Here is a 19,608-nt window from a genome sequence, read left to right as displayed (position 1 = left end):
GGGGAGCTTGATTGAGGGTGGGAGGGGGGGAGTGGTTGGTGGAGTGGTGGCACAGTGGTTAGCACCCCGACCTCTGAACTGGGTGACCTGAATTCACTGAATGAAATTACCAGGCCATAGCTAACATCATTGGCGAGTGATGTCTGACCCGATTAAAAAAAAACGTATTCTCTTAGAACTGCTTTTTGTGTTAAGTTTTTTTTCCTTCCTCCACACCTCCGAATAGCACGGTTGGCTACGTACGGTGCGAAAGAAGTTCTACATACATACGTACGTTTCAGATATCTTTGCTACTTCTCTTTGCAATATAATTTGTCTTTCAACAAAACCTTTTTTAAAGCCATTACTGAATGAAGGCCTTGCTATGCTGTGTCGGTCATGGGGCTAGTTTAACAAGACTTCACCACGCCGGTCAATGCAGCCTGGAGAAAGGGGGCCCTAACACCGGTTCCGATGATGTTAGCCCAGGGCACGACATTTTATTCAGGTCCCGTGGTTCAGTATACGGCGTGCTAACCGCTTTGTCAGCACTCTGCCCGAAATGTAAATATACCAATACCTTATTCCAATATATATTTATTCCTATATTATACTTCAGCAGTGAACCAAGTATCCACAAAAAAAATCCCATCAGTATATTAACGAATTTTAAATGAAGCCAGAACACCACTACTTTAAATTCCACTTAAATGTCGGTTATTTTGACTCGTTTAATATTTCACACCAAAAGAGCACTTTGATCGCACCTACATAATGTGTGCTGTGCACACAGGTTGTGTTTTTATATCTGTACAGCTGAATAATAAGGCTGGTATGCTGGCATCACCAAAACAGATGGCTCGCTTGATTTATTGTGACGAACATACGTGTTGCAATTTCATTAAACAGTTAAGGTGTGATTTGAGATTAATGCAGTAATTTGATATAATATAACAACCACGTTGTGAGGTGCAGTTATGGTTGTGTTGAAGTATATTGGCTTATCGAAGAGCGATTTGTGTTTGTTTGGGTCCCTAGTGGCTACCGCTGATTGGTCGCCATCCATAACACCGGTAAATATTTGGCATCTTCACACTTCGTTGTCCCCGAGAGGTTCAACATAGCCACGTTCAATTTTCCGGTTTATGTGGAGCGGTGGTGCGGTGGTTAGAGTACCGCGGTATGAACCTCGTGACCCGAGTTCGACACCCAGCCACGTCCAACAGCAGTCTCGTGGTGGCATCTCAGCTGGTCCTGCCCCCCCACCACCCCATCCCCTTTCCTTCATCAACACGCGCTCACTTGTGTGGTGAAGTATGGTCAAACAACCCCCTGGCTACGTACGGTGCGAAAGAAGCCAAGCGTACATACTTGCGGCAGTGGATTGAAGAAATGCAGTCGGTTACGATTGAATTATTCTCATGAATAATTTCCATTTTTTTTCAGGTTTTGCTCCACAAATTCTGCTCAATTACTTTGTTCGTGGGATATACCAGAGACAGGTCGAACATTAGACTGTGGGGGCGGGGGTGGTGTCTTATGGTGCCCATGTGTCAGTTTATAACATAGCCTTACATCGGGGCTTGTGAATCTCCCACGCCGCATGCATTGTTCAACACACTGCGAATTCGGAAAGAGAAATCGGAGAGCGTTTTTTTCCTTCGTCCGCGCAGCACAATAATCACCCAAAGCCGCACGGAAGGGTGGGCGACCGCTGCATAAATAAGCTCCTGTCTGGGCCAAAAAAATTTCAAAATCGCTTCATCCAAGACTTTGTGGACCATTGCTCTTTCAGCGTCCTCCCACCCACTTCACTTCAGTCAATGACGCAGCGTTTCCTGAGCCTCGTCTGTCAGGGTTTAAGTGCACAGCTTCGTGTTTTATGCGCCTTTCGCTGCCTCTCGGGCAAGATGGGTGAACCTCGTTCGAAGCTAAGGCCTGGCTGGCCCTTATAATTCGGACCGATCTCGGTGGGTTGTTTGGTAGGGGGCGCGCGTTTGCGTGTTGGCGGTGGTGGAGGGTCGAGTGTGGTGGTAGGAGGTCAAGAAGGGAGGGAGGGGTGCTCACGCGAGTGATGAAACGCGGAGCTCGATGAGTTTGAGTTCACAGTATCCCCTCGTTATTCACGAACTTTGGATAGCTGAGATCGCATTTGGAACTCGACACGACTGCATCGAGTGAGAAAGACAGTGATGAGAGAGAATGCGATGAGATACTTTTCACGTATTTAATAGCTCGTTTATGTATTTGTTTAAGGTAATTCATTAAAAGGATATGTTTTCGTAGGCCAATATCATTATCCGCGAGATGTATTGATCACGTGCGTCTCCAGAACGTATCCCTCATCGCAAATAACGAGGGAATAGCGCATTCGATTTGTTACACGCGATGATGATGACGACGACGACGATCTCGTTAGCGCGAGAGAGATCCGCGGTGCGTGAGCACATCAGCAGTTACAAGACCGTGAAGCGTGAATGGGTATGCGAAGGCTGCGACACCCACATCACTTTAGGTGCCATGCATTTTTGTCCAACGTCTTCTGGCTTGATTGTGATAATTTAGAAAGGGGGGGGGGTGGAGGCTGAGCACTCATGAGTGAAACATGCGTTTAGATTATTTCGACTATTTGTCTCAGAGTCTCACTGCGAGAGGAGCCAGGTTGAGGTTGGTTCGGGCACCCAGTAAAGGAAGCCCGCCCCAGGGTAGACTCCCCCTGGAACTCTACCGGGCAGCAGCAGCACGGCCCGCTGGGTAAAGACCCCGGGGCTGGCCCAGGACACGCTGCTGCTGCTGCTGCTGGTGGTGGGACGATGTCGCTCAGCTGGCCTGGGAACGCCTGGGAACTCCCCAGGAAGAGCTCGAGTCTGTGTATAGTAGTGTATAGTGTAGTGTAGTAGTGTATAGTGTAGTGGTGGGACGATGTCGCTCGGCTGGCCTGGGAACGCCTGGGAATTCCCCAGGAAGAGCTCGAGTCTGTGTATAGTAGTGTATAGTGTAGTGTATAGTAGTGTATAGTTTAGTAGTGTATAGTGGTGTATAGTAGTGTATAGTAGTGTATAGTGTAGTGTATAGTAGTGTATAGTTTAGTAGTGTATAGTGGAGAGTAGTGTAGTGCTCGAGCCCATCGCCAGAGAGAGGGAGGTTTGGACCGCCACTGCCGCCGCGACCCTCACCAGGACAAGTGGACTGAGAAACGAACGAACGAATGAGTGAACATTTGGCTGAAATACATTTCCACGTTGAGCCACTTCGCTTCGTTGACCTATGACTTGCGGCCAGGTCGCTAAGAGCTCCGCGGGCCTTACCTGGTCAAATAAAAAATAGTTTAGTTTTATTTTACTTGAGTGATTCGCTTGCCTTTCCTATACTTTGCAATCCCGTCGTATTTTTGTCTTGTTTGTTTAAACTTTCTGACCCGCCCCAACTGGACATTTTGTGAAAAAGTGCTTTATAGCTCATCGGATTGCTCCAGTCGAAATAAAGATTCGTATTCTGATAGTGGGGGGGGGGGGGGGGGGGGGGCGTGCTCGCCCCCCTCCTGCCCCCCTTTCATGGGAAAGGGGCTCAAGTGTGGACCGAACATCAGGACAGGGGGCAGAGGGCAACCGCATTCACATTCGTGAGAGTCGCTACTGCCGCGAGATTTACGGAGACGCTGACCCCTGCTGTACATTTGGAGTCTGCGTGTCTCTCTCTCTCCCCTCCCTCCCGTGGTCGTGAGGATTTTTCTCCGGATCCTCCGTTTCCCCCCCCCCCAACGCCACTGAGTATTTGGCTGCGATAGCTTTCCACTTGATGAGCCACTTCGTCGTGAGCTGTCATTTTGTGGCCAGGTCGCGACGGAAAAAGAGCTGTACTGTATAGCTCAGTGAGGCCTGCCTGGTAAGATAAAAAAAATAACAACGTTGTAGTCGTTTCATCGAGAGGAGGGCGGGCGTTCGGGGGTGCGTGAGAGCGAGCACGTCAAGGGAGTCTGTGTGCACGGTGACTTCACAATGCTCGCTCGGCCGATTTTTGTAACATCGCTCCGGAGCGACGTAACCACGACGTTTAACACAGCAGCGGGCGGCAGGGCGACAATGCCTCCGTGGTGGCTCTGCCAAGTTTTAAGTGAGGCTTTGTGATGGTCATGAACACGGGGACGGCAGGGGAGAGTGGTTAGCGGTGGTGGCGGAACCTGTCAACGTTATTTGCTCGCTCGGACGCGGCGCTTATGCGACCACCCAAAACTCACCGCGCCTCCGATTAGCACGGTTGGCGATGTGCGACAGAAGTTCAACGCAGAAATGTGCGCACACCGGGGGGGGGATAGGTGGGGGGGGGGGTGGGAGGGTTAAGAAACCTGTCTCGTTGTTTCAACTACCGAGGCCGGCAGATTTAATCAAAGCGACGCGCGCCCTCCGGTTTGCAAGTCCAGTGCGCGCTGCTGCTGATCATCACACCGCTGTGGCAGCATGAAAAATTAATACGCAGCTCCGTTCTGTGGCGGTCTGTGCTGAAAAAAAAATATTCCAGCGCAGCACTTGCCTTGCGGGGGATCATCTTCCGCAAGGCTCGCCCGGTAATTTTTTTAAAAATAAAACGTGCACGGCATTCACAGGAATCCACGACGTGGGCAACGCGATTACTGGATTTTGGCCAGCGCCGCTTAATGCCCTGCCGTTTAGCTATTGCGCGAGCTATTAAATTTGCCGGAGCGGCGTCATTTATAGGCCACAGTCCCCGGGACGAGCCATCGTCCTCCTCCGTCACGTGCGTTTACCCTGCCTCGGGAAAAAATCGCAGGCACCGGTACTCTGGTTTCATCCGGCAAGCTGAGCCCATTTTTGACCCTGCTACATTCCACCGTCAAGCGGGATGTTTGCTGGTGTTGGGAGATTACCGTTGGTTTTGCGATTATTTATTTGCCGCCCGGTTCTGTTGTGCGTGGTCTCCCACCCCCGCCGCCACCGCCATGTCCACCCATCGCACGTTCCGAGTGTTTTGTGGGGGCGTTGGGCGAAGATGACTGAATTTGCAGTGTGCGTTATTGAAAAAGTTAATTTCAGCAAAAGCCAATTGAAAAGTTTTGCTGAAATTGCAGTAAATTCGCCAACAAGTTTGGAATGATTTAAAAGCTGAATAAATTGCGCGTGCCCGCTTGAGCACAGGCTATCTCTCAGATCAAAATGAAACAAGGACTAATTTAGAAAATCATAAAGTTCCTCTTCTTCTTCAGACTTCTCAGTCTCGTAATAAGAATCGTTTGTCCCCGTGGTTTAATTTTGATATTATTCTGAGCTCAGAAACGTATTTGGTGTGTGCGTTCCATTTGAATGGATGCAATAATTTTGATACGATTTTCTTTAAAATATCTACAGTAAAACCTTGGATTGCGTGCATAATTCGTTCCGGAAACGTGTTTGTAATCCAAAGCACTTGTATATCAAAGCACTCGTATATCAGTTGTGATCACGTGACGCTCGGCAGACAAAGCGTATACACGTACTACTCGTATTGCAAGACCTCGCTCGTTTATCAAATTATTATTTATTTAAAAATTTTGCTCGTCTTGCAAAACACTCGCAGACCAAGTTACTCGCAATCCAAGGTTTTACTGTATTACCATTCACCGCTCAATGGCGCCTTCGATTCGTACGGTTGGCTACGTACGGTGCGAAGGAAGTTCAACATGCATACATATGTGATTTCAACTAAACACTTTGTAGGTTTGTCAGTTGTGTGGGATAACCTCTTCGATGTGCTTTCACATTGTACCGCACACGCTGTTCGCCATGATGTTCGGCTGTTCACTCCCCGCGCGGGGAGCTTCTGGAATTCACTTCATGAAGAAGCTCCCACCAGCACATGGAGTGAAACGTTGGGCATCATGGCCACGCAGGACTTGGTACAACCCGGAAAAACGTCGGAGAGCGATTGTATCAGTTTTTGCAGTTGATCATAATGTCTACACCGAGGGTCGACGATTGTGCTAATCGTTTCTTTCTCCTTTCTGCCAACAGCATGTTGCTTGTAACAGCTGCTTTGTTTTGTCACAGTGCTAACAATGTTTTTTTTTTACTGCCATTCTCTGATAACAGATGAGAGGGAAGACGTGCAGAAGAAAACGTTTACCAAGTGGGTGAATGCACAGTTCGATAAGGTATGTAAATATTCTCCTACCACCACCGCCGCCGCCACGATGTTGTCTGCACCTTCGAGACTGGGCGTCAGCATTTTTAAATATGTTCATGCTTGCTGGTCGTTTAATAATTAAATTAATCCACTCCTTCGTCAACTGGACACACGTCTTTTTTTTGTATCAGTGCCGAACCGAGGTGGAACATCTAATTTGCAGTCTGGCTCCGATCGTGACCCAGGTTTACAATAACTTTACGTAGTCGACAGCCGGGAAAGTTTTTGTGATTGCAACTTCGTGTGTCTGTGTGTTTGTGTGGCATTGTTGGGAGAGTTGGTAGGTTAATGGTTCGTGCACCAGACATCCTGGGTTTGATTCTCTGCCACGGCTTAAACATCAGCGGCGAGTGATATGTGAACCTGTCATGGGCTAGCCCCCTAGGTTAACTCGGCCTTAAATGAGTACATGTTGTGGTGTGTAAACTTCGGCACTGGGGAAACAAAGGTGGCTGGGCATGGTGTGTCGGGCACGCTGCCTCCTCATGCGCCGTGGCGGTCTTAATAGGTGCTCGCTAACGGCACTCGTCCCCAATCTGTATGGTCACATGGCATCGTTGTCTTGGTAATATTTCTGTTGTAGCGTCAGCATGTCGGAGGTCATAGCATTAACTACAAGGCAGTGAGTTCTCACCTTGATATTTTGAAACATGCATTTCGTCATGCTTTAATATTCCGCTGATTCGGCATCAGCCCCGGTTGTTGTATTGTGTTGTTGCACCGCGCACGGGATGCACGACGGTTTTTGTTCATATTGGGGTGACTTTATACGACGTTGTGGTGGGCCTTGTCAAGTGCCTACTGGTGCCTACATGGCATCTGTTTCCATTTTATGCAAGGCATGTGGCCTAATTTCACACGTTTCTATTAAATCAGGCTTCATGCTGCTTAATTAAGCCAAATTATTTAATCTAAGCAAGCACCGAAGTTTAATCAAACACCGCAGAACCCAAATTACATTTTAGGATATTCAAAGGCCTATATACATGCTTTATTACAAGTCATTATTCCTACATTAACCAGAATTTTGCGATACGAGATAATTCATTTACATTCATTTACAGCGGTGGTGACATGTCTTTCTTAATGCAGCGTCGTAACTTTGGAAAAGCCACATAGACAACATCAAGCAACGTGTACGTATGTTGAACTCCTTTCGCACCGTACGTAGCCAACCGTGATAATCGGAGGTGCGCGGTGTGGGGGGGGGAAGGACAACAAACTAAACACAACACACGAATCGCCGACGCCCATCACGCAATGTGAACGTAACGTAGTTATGGAACACGTGTACCACGTACCCGACACACTCACGCAAAATGTTCGACCATCGCCGCACGCACCCGTAAGTTTGTCGCAACCTACTCCACAACGCTCGCGGGCAACGCAAATGTTCCCACGCGTCTAGCCGCCCGCTCGTCACTCGTCATGTACAGGCGACGCCGAACGCGACTTTGACTTTTCTCATCGTTTTTGGCCACAATCAATCGACTGCTGGATGAAAGCTTCACCAAGCTGCCACCGTCTCTAGCGTTCCTTCTCTGACGCGTTACATCCCATAGCCGCCTCTCCATCGTTGTCCTTGACGATCGGCCGTCATCCCTGCCCACGCGTCCTGCCCAAGGCCACTGATATTTACGGTACTTCAGAAAGGTGTTAACCTACCGAAGGTTCGCTCAATCCGTATTTCTCTCTCCGTCTCTCGATTTAATTTCAAGCGTGCATCTCTCCACAATTTTTTTCCCAACTTTAATTGTCCCCCCCCCCCAACCATTTTTTACAAGAATTACCATAAAATTTGTTTTAAATCATAGCATGTAGTAACGCATCAATGAACAGCCTTCTTATTTTGGCACACTGGAATGTTGCTTTTCGTTACCAAGGACATTCTTCCGAAACCATTCCAACCCGCTTGCCGTGGTGTAATGGACAGCACGCACTGGACTTAGAATCCAAAAAGTCACCAGTTCTATCCGGCCTCCTGGCGCGGCAGTTGAAACAATGTCCACCCGGTGGAATATTGTTCACGGGTAACGCCGCAGTCAATCGACCGGCAGGTTGCGTGCCGCGGGGTAGAGTGTGGGTACTCGCAACTCTTACAAGATGTTTAGCCAGCGGTGGGAGAGGAGGCCAAGTAGCCTCGAGGGGGAGGCTCGTGTTGCGGAGGCGTTTCCGCCAGCGGTGGCATCGCCAAACAACGGCTCACCTCTGTCGACATATAAAATACATCTCGAGACTTTTTAACAGGCGTTTAATGCTGCTGGTAAACGCCGCCGTTGCGATACCCGTGCTGGGGCGCTGTCCCGAACGAGCAGATTGTGTGCGTGACACGGCCACAGGAGGTGCTTCCCGGCAGAAGGGGGCGGTACCTGTTGTGTGCTAGCTCAGGTGTTTTCATTGGCCCAGACCGAGCTGAGTTCACGACTCACCCCGGGTAAGTCTTGAACTTTGTCTTCTGCACGGCGCATCGCACGTCAGGTGACCACTCCGGTCAGCCCCCCCCCCAACCCCCTCCTGTCCCTCCATTCATTCTATTCCCCATCCTTTCTTGAACTTTCCACGACTCTCCACCAATCACATTTCATTTCCCCCAGCCGACCCCCTCGTTTCCGCTTAGTCTTCCCTTGACGACCAATCCGACGTGAATGTTCTGCACCTTCAACTCCGGGCCCCCTGCGTCGTCGGCTCTCCCTGTCATTGCCCCTCGCTGACAAGGATCCGGCGGCGCTATTCGAACTCACGAGCAGCCGCTAGACCCGGCGCGTGGATGTTATTTATTTCCTAATAGGGTTTTGCTTCTTGGCATACCTTAGTTGCATTCACGGATTCCCATTAAGGAATTGCAGAGGCTGTTGATTTTTTTTTTTAGAAAATGAAAGCCCGCACAGGCCTTACGAGGTCCCATTTGCATTCAGTAATTGGTAGTAGATTACATGTGCCGGAATTCATAAAATCACTTTTTTTCCCTCCCTCCATATGCTTCTCCCAAGACGTTTTAATTGGTCCATAAGTGGGCAGGTATTTTTTAACTGCCAGTTCAAATTTCAAAGCAGATAGGCATTTGATATATACAAATTCATTCTGAAGTAATTTATGAAAATTAGCTAAGCCAGTGGATATTTACGATTACACCCTGGGTTCAATGTTGCAGCTCCGTTGCCTTTTAAATTCAAGAGTTGTTTTAAATACATTTGACTGGCGTAACTCAAACGTGAAGTAATATTGAAGTACCGCATATATACCAATGGGCATTCAGTTGAGTGAGTAAGATCTACGTTAGAAATAGCGTTATTCAATCCAGTAAATAAAAACAGAGATCACAAGGCTCGTAACATATAAAAGAGAAGAGTAATATATTCATATTTTAAGAATAATAAATACATCCCATTTACACCCTTATGTCGATCTGCTACAAGATGAAGGCTTTCCACGTTGGTCTTGGGGGTTGTTTCACCATACTTCACCATGCAGCTCAGTGCAGATTTGCAGGGTGGCACTGATGTCAGCTGCAACCCCAGTTTAATAAATAAGCAGCGATGCAGTGGTCGGTGCACTGCGCTTTGAATCCAGTGACCTGAATTCACTTCCCCCTCGCAGCTGACAGGAGTGGCGAGGAGCGATATCTAAACAGGTCCTAGGAAACCCAGCGCCCCCACCCCTCCTCTCTTGACCAACCCGCACTGACCAGCGTGGTGAAGTATGGTCAAACAAACCCCCACGACCCGCCCTGACAGAGTGCGGATTTCATACAGCAGTGTATTAACAGAGTGCTATAAGTTAGCATTCTTAATACTTTAATGGCGGTTGATTTCTGCTCATTTCACAGAGCACACGGCACAGCGCCCGCATGCAACCCTCTTATTCAATTCAATAAATCAATATCCCTTGTTAAAACACAGCACTGCGCATTTAAGCCGCTGTGTAAAAACGATTTAGGTCACGTCTCATTTCTAGATATCCCTTTGTGGCCGGCTTGCTATTATTACATCAGCCGAAATGTGCTGAGCCTAAAGGTTATTTGGGGGTCTTAAAGCTGTTGGGCTGTCTCAGAATGGTGCCTGAAAAAACGGAGTGCGACTTTTCTTTCGATCAGTGCTCGCGCACTATCGCTGATCGTGACGCCTTCCACCTTTCGGGTGACTTACGGGTACTCGTAAAAAAATGCTCTCCGCTCCCGGGATAATGCCCCACTTACAAAAGCAACTGAGCTATTATGGTGCGTCTCATAAAAGGGCAGTGTTGTACTCGTTTATAAAACACTCCCGTGGTCTCGTGATTTCGGGGGTTTTTACTTATTTACCGGGAATGCCTTCTTCATCCGAACAATCTTGGCTGTACGAACAAATGCAGCTTGCATTGTTATTTTTTTTATGAATCTGCAAGTGTTACTGGTAGGAACCTCCTGGTTACACCAGCCCACAGGGGATTATTGTGTCCGTCCGTCGTGCAGGGAGGGGCTGGGTGGGGAGGGAGGGGCTGGGTGGGGATGGGAGGGTGGGGAGGGGCTGGGTGGGGGGTGGGAGGGAGGGGTGGGGCTGGGTGGGGAGGGGCTGGTCACCCCGTGGTGCCCTTATAAAACTCAACGTTTAACCTACTCACGCCGGCTTGTGCCCGCCCTCACAGTCGGACATATTTGCGGAATACACCACGCCGCCGTTGACCCTGGCCATTGACCGAGCAACCCAACGTTCCTACCAGCTCCCTCCGCAGGAATGTGTTTGTATGCTAGGGGAAAAGCAACTTAACAAAAAACAACTGGCATGCTTTAGATGCCTGCCCCTCCCATCAAGCTCAAGAACTGTACTGGTGCTATCGCAGTTGCATTTCATACATGCCCACAAAGACAAAGATCCCCATATAGCTTTAAGCAGACTGTTGGGGCAAGCGCTGTTAGCGAGCACCTCCTGAAGGTCAGCATAGCACACGAGGAGTGGGTGGCCAACGCCACGCCCGGCAGCCTTTGTCTCCCGAGTGACAATGTTTACACATCACACCAGCTGTTCGTTTAGGGCTGAGTCGACCTAGGGGAAGTCCCAGGACCGGTTCAGATATTCGTCCCTGACCGGGTTCATAGCCTAGCGCGCTAACCACGACACTACACAGACCCGGCAGATGGAGATGCAAGCACACACACACACGCAACAGAAGAGGCCATTCTACAATATATATTGTAATAATTGTGCTGAGTTCGGGTTGTTCACAGTTCATCAGGTGGCGTTCCTGGTGGCAACGTAGGTCTGCATTTCTGCGAGCAACACACGCGTTGTGAATTGGCACCACAACAACAGCAGCAGCAGCAGCGGCGGTGTGTTACAAAAGCCCGGCGCTCCGTGTGTCCGTTTGTCCGTCAACTATCTTACAAGAGCCTTTCAGAAGGCCTGAATCACAAAGTTGCAGAAAGTAGACCCCCCCCCCCTCCTCCTCAGATGTGGGGTAAACAGTTGACCCAACAGCTTTCCAAAAATTGTCGAAACCCCCCCCCCCCTAATTATTTTGGAGACATATGCTTCCAAACCCTGCATACAATTAGTCAGTAGTGTCATACAATCGAGTCAGTAGTATCTGCACACATGGGGGGAGGGGGGGAGGAAGAGGACGTCAGTGGGGGCAGGCGACGGGTGAGGCACGGTGCGCCGAGAAGCCCTCCGGAGGAGATGGAACACGGCGGGCCGCCTTGTCCTAGGTCGCCTTATTCTCGCACTCTCCTGGGGTTTGTTCAACTTTGTCCAGATATTATTACGAGCCTCGCAAACTTGCAAGCGCGCTTGTGTAGCAGACGAGTCTTAAGCGACGGGTCGCCGATACTTTGTGGTTTCTTTTCTTTGAAACGCAAAATATCTTCGAGCACGGAATATTCACGCTCTTACTAAACGCACATGCGATCGTGACGAGTGTTCATTTTCAATGAGCATGAAAGAAAATGTGTACTCGTAATCAGCCGATGACAACCTATGGAATATTCGTTGAGTCTTTGTCTGTGGCTTTAATTCGGTCATTCTCCTCGTCTTGTCGACTAAGTCTGTCTACCGTTTAGTCGACGTGTTGTTGTTGGTGTGAGGGGTTTACAGCTCCCTCGCATGATCCCCAGCTACCCCCTCCCCGATATGATCAGGTCAGCCAATCGGTGAACTCCGTCAACGTTTACATCAAACGGTTGTTTCATGGAGCTCAGTGCCGTGCCCGACTGCCCAGACAGTCTGGGTGGCTGGAACGCTGATGATACCAAAACGCCGGCTCCCCAAATCTTTGCCTTGACGCTTCGTTTTAAGAGATTGGGCTTTTTCTTGGCCCAATGGTGGCGCAGGTGCAATTATCAGAAATCCGTGGCTGCATCCAAGCGAATAAGTTTTATGTTTTAATTAAGGTCCTCGCGGATCCTGCTAAGTGAAGTGTTTTGGAGGAACAGCTGGCGGTGTTTAGTGCACTCATTTGAAATTCTTTCAAAGTTTTTCGCCAGCTTGACAGGATTGACAACTTGGGGAAAAGTCTCCCGCTGATGAAACTAACAGAAAACAATCTCCATATATATCCTTGTTCAAGATCCGCAGAGGGTGCCTTAAAAAAAACAGAACTGCCTAGTTTCGCGATGCCAAACTTTTTCAAGCCACCGATTCTTATGTAAGGGGCATTATGCTGGCATGGCTTTGGACCCACGGTGGCATCGGACTATACTTTGTCGGTTCTCTCCTGCGCGACCTTTGTGCGCTGTGAGGTTAAACACGCCGTTGTGCTATTATTACGAACGTCCCTGTCGCGCTGCAAACATTTTAGCTGGACGCTTATCCCGTGCCAAGCTGAAACATGCGACAGCCTGGATTTAGCGCCGACCCTGCCCACCACTGTGCCCTTTTATTAGATGGATATTTTAAATGAATGGGATTTTGTGTTGGTGCGATGGCTTTTTGGACCTTATAAGGCCGGCTTCTGTGCCACGAGCAGTGCCGTTCACATCCGCTGTGGCAGAACCCGTTGTGGTTTGTTGTACGAGCCTCCGAGTACTTACTCTACACCCTCACTTTTAAGTGACTGAGAATACAGTTGGCATTTGTATGTTCACATGAGTATGGGGAATAGTCGACTTCATTACTGTTGAGTGCATTGTGAATGTATCGCCAATTGCAATGTTATTACGGGCTTGGCTAATGCGCCTTTGGTGCAGCAGCGCTGTACCAAAACGCCAATGTTAGGTGATGCCAGTTGTGCGGTGTACGCACCCATCTACCTATGAATAGGCTGCGGTGCAAAGTAACGAATCGTACGGCTAACTTGCATTCCTGCTTCAGCTATGGGCCAATTGAGCTGACAAGAGGGCATCGGAAAGACATCCTCTATTCGATGAAGTTCCCTCCTCAAGCCATCGCCATCTCTCTCGTTAACGTGAGACGTAACAATCCACCCAGCACCTGCTCACGAGCCCATTTCATCGCTCCGTCTCCTCTGCGGACGCCCTCCGGAACGCGTTCCATTCCTCGTCTGCCACTCCCGTCATTATTCCCGAGCGTCGGTCATCGTCTCTTCCAGCGACGTGTCCTGCCCCGAGCCCCAACACTCGCCCTTCTTCACGGTTCGGATGAGATCTTCGACCGGCGTGTTGATCCGAATCCCATGTGCTCCTCTTACCTCTTCCCAATGTAACTCATTGGCTGTCATTGCGCCCCCTATCCACGGTGGATGTCCTCCGAGGCACTTCGTCTTCCTTGTACGTACGCGTGCACGTTGAACTTCTTTGGCGCACCGTACGTAGCTAAACTTGCTCATCGGAGGTGCGGGGGAAGGACAACCAACTAAACACAAAACGCAGCTCTTGCTGTGATACTCAGACCAGGATTGTCAGGGTTAAAAAAACACACACACACACACACTTGTTTCTTGTCCGCTCGTTATCGGTGCGGTAGTACACGTCTCCTCTCGTATGAAATGTTAGTTGCCGCGTTGTAATCTCTTCCATTGTGCGAATTCTAAGCAACGGTTGTGGGTTTAGAAAAATCTCTCACACGTTTTGAAAGGTCTCGCTGCCCATTTTAGACAGCCAGATCGGGGCGCCGATACTTATGGCATGGTCATGACCACCCCCCCCTTCCCCACTGACAAAATCATTGTCAGTGAAAGGCAGTTCACGGACCTGCAACACATATTTAATTGGTTTATTGTTCGTTTCTGCACTGCCGCGCATGCGATTTGGTGGGACTCCGATGTAGGGACAGGTCACCCGTAGGCAGTGCTGTTTGCGTTAATTTGCACCTCGCTAGCCATACATGCGCTCGGCAGGAGAGCTCCAAGCTGTGAAGTGTCGCTGCAGGCTGCCACGGTTATGAAATCCACGATGACCTTCAACACTTTTTAAGAATCGTTTCTCTGTTTGGCACGCAGTGTGAAGTGGTGACAGAAAGAGTGAATATCGATTTCCTCGCCCTACAGTTCTGTTATCATCATCATTATCGTCGTCGTCGTCATCAGTGATGACCAATCCACTGCTGGACAAAGGCTTCCCAAAGTCTTCGCCATCTCTCAGGATCCTGCGATGTATTAATCGACCCGGCACCTGTGCAGGAGCCGATTACATCGCTCCATCTCCATCTTAGATGCGTTCCATTCCTTGGCTTCTGCTGCATAATTTCTCTTGACCATCAGCCGCCATCCCTTGCTTGCGATGTGTCCTACCGCAGCCCATTGCTTTTCTTTTTTTCTTTAACTTAATGAAAAAAATTTAAATCGGAGCCCGGCACAGAAACTCCACGGACAGAAGTCCCGAACGCCGTGTTCCTGAGTTTAGAGGAGATGGGGCTCGCTGCTGCCCCACCGAGTGGGGACCGCTAGCGGTGTGTGTGAACTTTCATGTGGGGAGAGGAAGGTGAGGGGCGCTGCGGAAGCGGTGGGGTGAAGGGGGGACCCATTGGCTTTTATGAACGGTTTGAATTATGTCTCTGACTCACGCGCTCCTGTATGTCTCTCGCGGTGTAATTCCCAGCGTGCGGTTTAGTTGACGTTAACGTTTTCCCCACGCTCTTTCTGTCACAAAGCAGTGCTCAAAATCAAATCCAACCAATATTAAGCGATCGTTAAATGTTATCAGGAAATTTGTGTTCTTGCGCAACGATTTATAGCGGCGGCATTTGCACCCGACGCTTATCATGCGATTTACCCACAAGTGTTGCAATCGCTCAACCCGTGTTGCTAACATTTCAAAAGTCTTCACGATATCAAAAACTGAAGTTTGTGCCGAAGAATGTTTTTAAAAATAATACACAGACTCTGGCTCTGAAAGAAATCATTCAATAAGTGATCATGGTATAAATTGGGGGTGGGGAATAGAGTCTGAACAAAAAACTAAGAATGCTCACTGTGCATAGTTGAATGTGGAATCCATATTTGAGCAAATCTGCATTTTCACCCACACCACTTTTCCCCGTGTGTTTCTCGTTTTTGTTTGAAGGCAGTCGTTGCCTGAGTGTTTTTTTTTTATAAAACCCAGAAGCTCGCACTTTATGGGAGATTTGTCCCCTTAACCTTCCATATCACGTGACTTCCTTCAAGCGGTTCGGCAAACAGAATCTGCGGCGTTGCAAGTTGGGCTAGGGGGAATATGCAAGGAGAAAAGATAATTTGTTTAATGTCGATTCACTTAATTTTTTTCATCTGCCTCAGGATCAAAAACATTGAGATTTTTGGTCGGAACCCTCATTGAAATTAATTAATACATATTTTGTACCTTGTGGGGTTTTACTTCAGAAAAATTACCTTGTTGGTAGGAAAAAGTCGTTTCCAACCGCTAACATTTGTTTAAAAGGGAGGGGAGGGGGGAATGCAGATGCAAGTGATCTAGAATTCTCTCAAAATCGTCATTGATGGTATAATAATTTAAATGAATAAATATATATTTTTTATCAAGACAGTGCCTTCATTTCTTTAAACAAATGGTATTACTTTAATGTAATTTCATTACAGATTTTTATTACATTATTACAGAATCAGAAGGCCTTCCGAGGGATAACACGCTCATGAAACGGAGCTGTCATTTCCAAAAACGTGCAGCGTCATCCGGTGTATTTAGAACCTGCAAGGACATGCAGTGTCCTTGCTGTGCGATTCAGCCTCACAATGCAAATAGTTCAGTTGAGAGACATGTGGCCGGTCGACAAATAGTTACCGAGCAGATTTAAGTAATGTGGGTTCCCTTATAGGCATCGGCACAGCTAACGCACGCTACATTACGGTTTTATTAGTTGTTATACGAGCTACTTTTGATAACATACATTAATAAAAAACACACATTCGTCCACAATGCGACGTCGTCGACAGTGCTACGGTTCCGTGAAAAGTTCAGTGACAAATGAGGTTATATAATTGCCTGCAGCTAATTACCATCTTCTCCGGATGTTCATACAAGTGTCATCGACACGCCCCGATTAACATAGCAAAGGACACCGTAACTCGATTTAGATACCCGAATTTAATGCACGCACATAATATATATAGAGTTATATAGCGCCTCATTCCAATGCGCTTTACAACAATTGTAAAATTGTACATAAGATGACAATGGTTGGAGACAGGCCTGGTTGTAGCAGGAGGGGTAGCGATAGGGGTGGTGATAGGGTTACGGGGAGTGATAGGGGTAGTGATAGGAGTTGGGGTAGTGACAGGGGTAGTGATAGGAGTTGGGGTAGTGATAGGGGTAGTGATAGGAGTTGGGGTAATTACAGGGGTAGTGATAGGAGTTGGGGTAGTGACAGGGGTAGTGATAGGAGTTGGGGTAGTGTTAGGGGTAGTGATGGGGGTAGTGATAGGGGTAGCGGTAGGAGTTGGGGTAGTGATAGGAGTAGTAATAGGAGTTGGGGTAGTAACAGGGGTAGTGATAGGAGTTGGAGTAGTGATAGGGGTAGTGATAGGAGTTGGGGTAGTGACAGGGGTAGTGATAGGAGTTGGGGTAGTTATAGGGGTAGTGATAGGAGTTGGGGTAGTAACAGGGGTAGTGATAGGAGTTGGGGTAGTGATAGGGGTAGTGATAGGAGTTGGGGTAGTGATAGGGGTAGTGATAGGAGTTGGGGTAGTGATAGGGGTAGTGATAGGAGTTGGGGTAGTGTTAGGGGTAGTGATGGGGGTAGTGATAGGGGTAGTGATGGGGGTAGTGATAGGGGTAGCGGTAGGAGTTGGGGTAGTGATAGGGGTAGCGATAGCAGTTGGGGTAGTTACAGGGGTAGTGATAGGAGTTGGGGTAGTTATAGGGGTAGTGATAGGAGTTGGGGTAGTGATAGGGGTAGTGATAGGAGTTGGGGTAGTGATAGGGGTAGTGATAGGAGTTGGGGTAGTGATAGGGGTAGTGATAGGAGTTGGGGTAGTGATAGGGGTAGTGATATGGGTAGCGGTAGTTATAGGGGTAGTGATAGGCGTAGTAATAGGGGTAGTGATAGGAGTTGGGGTAGTGATAGGAGTTGGGGTAGCAGCCGTCCTCAGGTGGAGAACAGGTCTGTCTTCTCGACAGACCTGTTCTCCACCTGAGGACGGCTGCTTGCGTTGTGGCCGAAACGTCGTGAGAATTATTTTATTATGTTTTATTTTCATTATTTTATTATTTCCATTCTACGTGACTTTACCGAAAGAACCAAGAAGATGAATCCCTGCAGTCACGAAAGCTTTAAATCGAAATTTATCTCTCCATATTTTAAAGCAGCGTTTAAATAAACATATCCCCCCGATTAGAAAACCTTTCTTATCGAAATGACCCCAACGTTTGGGAGCGTATACTCATTCCGAAAATATGGCACTTTCACAACTTGGCTTCCGTGTGCACGGAGTGGAAGCGTCTTTTATTTGCTTATTTATTCAACGATTCACTTATTCGCACAACTAAAGCAATCAAAAGAGTTGGGCGGAAAGTGCAGCAACAGTGGGGGGGAAAATAACATGGAAATTGCCTGGGTATGGAAGTTTAGGGTTTTTTTTATTTTCAATTAGGTCACGGTTGTCAGGACTCAATTTAAGGCACATGGGAGACTTGGCGAAGCAAACCCCCAGGTCCCGTTTCTCGCCGCCGTGATAACTGCTGCACCGCGGGCTCGCAAAGCGCACTGCGCACTCAGCATGGGCGAGCAGAAAGTTGCTGACGGCTTAAGTTCACGCTGTCCTCCCTCTCCCACCCACCTCTTCCCCCCCCCCCGTCCACGCATTACATAAGTGATACTCAATAATGTCACTCGCAGCAACAAAAAACACGCGCAAACCAACACTTTTTTCCTCCGCCGTGCACAGTTGCGTTTAGACGAGGCGGCGGGTGGGGATAATCATAAGAAACTTATAATAAATTATCAAGCGCTCTAAAAACAATCGTTCTCGGGGGCGGGTTAACATCGGTGGAGGATCCAGAAGAGGAGAGGGGTTGCTGGTGGCCCCCTCAATTGTGTGGGGGAAACGAATCCCTCAACCGGTGTTCCGTCTCACCCCTTACTATTTGCTCGAGAATAGACAGCGAGCGTTGATGTGATGCCAGCGGTTAAATATTTTGAGCACGTTTAACGCACACGGCATCCAAATCAATTGTGAATGCGGCACGTGCGTTTTTGTTTGTTCGGGTCGCAGAGATGAGGAGTCACCAGGGAAGACTGCGACCTTCTGCCAACTCAATTTTGAGCTCATTAACCCTTTCCATAATAGACTTTTAAAATTCTCTCCGCCTCCTGCGTCGTTTTCAGAATGCCTTTGAGGGCAGTGGAGAGTCTTGAGTGTTCAAGGTGCACATAAAAAAATATATTTTCAGCTGCAGCGTTTGATAACAGTTTGTTCCTTCTATCAAAACAATTGTAAATTACAAGGCTGCCATTTACAAAGTGTTAAATGTTTGCGTGTCACGGTGGCGAGAAGTTAACTACCTCGCCTGGTATACAGGAGGTCGTGGGTTCTATCCCGACCCTGATGCCTGCTGTATATATGCAGTTTGCATGTTCACCCTGTGGTCGCGTGATTTTTCTCTAGGTCCTCCGGTTTTCCTCTCCACATTTAGAAACACGCGTTTAGAGTATTTGGCTGCTGCAAATTTCCACTTGATAAGCCACTTCGTTGAGCTATCATTTGTGGCCAGGTGACTTCTGCAAAATAACTATAGCTCAACCTGGTAAAATAAAAAATAGTTTAGTTTAGTTTGTCTTTTTATATACACACTCATAAGGAGCGGTTACAAGTTTTGACATTGAGATTCTCAAAAGGACAATGCTGAGTTAATATATCAGTTCCTGTAAATGTGATGTATTTTTTAAATAAAGTAACAAATCCCAGCCTTTCTTAATTCTACAATGGATGAAGGCATCCTCACACCATACATTTTGTCTAGTTATCCCATACTTAACCATGCAGGACCAGTGCAGATTGTTGAAAGGGTAAGATTGGTTCAGATATTGCCTGCCATTGATCATCTGGTATGGGTGCCACTATCCAGAATAACCACTCAAGTCTCCAACA

At 48.0% G+C, this 19,608-nt stretch overlaps 1 protein-coding gene across 5 annotated transcripts in view; it reads left to right on the top strand.

Moving 5' to 3' along the window:
* The window catches only part of LOC144734286 (dystrophin-like), a 636,663-nt gene that overhangs the window by 118,424 nt on the left and 498,631 nt on the right, over nt 1-19,608 (top strand). For all 5 annotated transcript variants that reach the window (XM_078616432.1, XM_078616429.1, XM_078616430.1 and 2 more), the window contains one exon: nt 6,063-6,124. In XM_078616432.1, the coding sequence (XP_078472558.1) occupies nt 6,063-6,124 (62 nt within the window). The remainder of the gene's footprint in view (nt 1-6,062; nt 6,125-19,608) is intronic.

The sequence above is a fragment of the Lampetra planeri genome, chromosome 50 (assembly GCF_965212315.1).
Source record: "Lampetra planeri chromosome 50, kcLamPlan1.2.h2, whole genome shotgun sequence".
Classification (NCBI taxonomy): domain Eukaryota; kingdom Metazoa; phylum Chordata; class Hyperoartia; order Petromyzontiformes; family Petromyzontidae; genus Lampetra; species Lampetra planeri.
The sequence above is the reverse complement of the archived record's forward strand: the minus strand, read 5'-3'. Positions and strand labels throughout refer to the sequence as shown.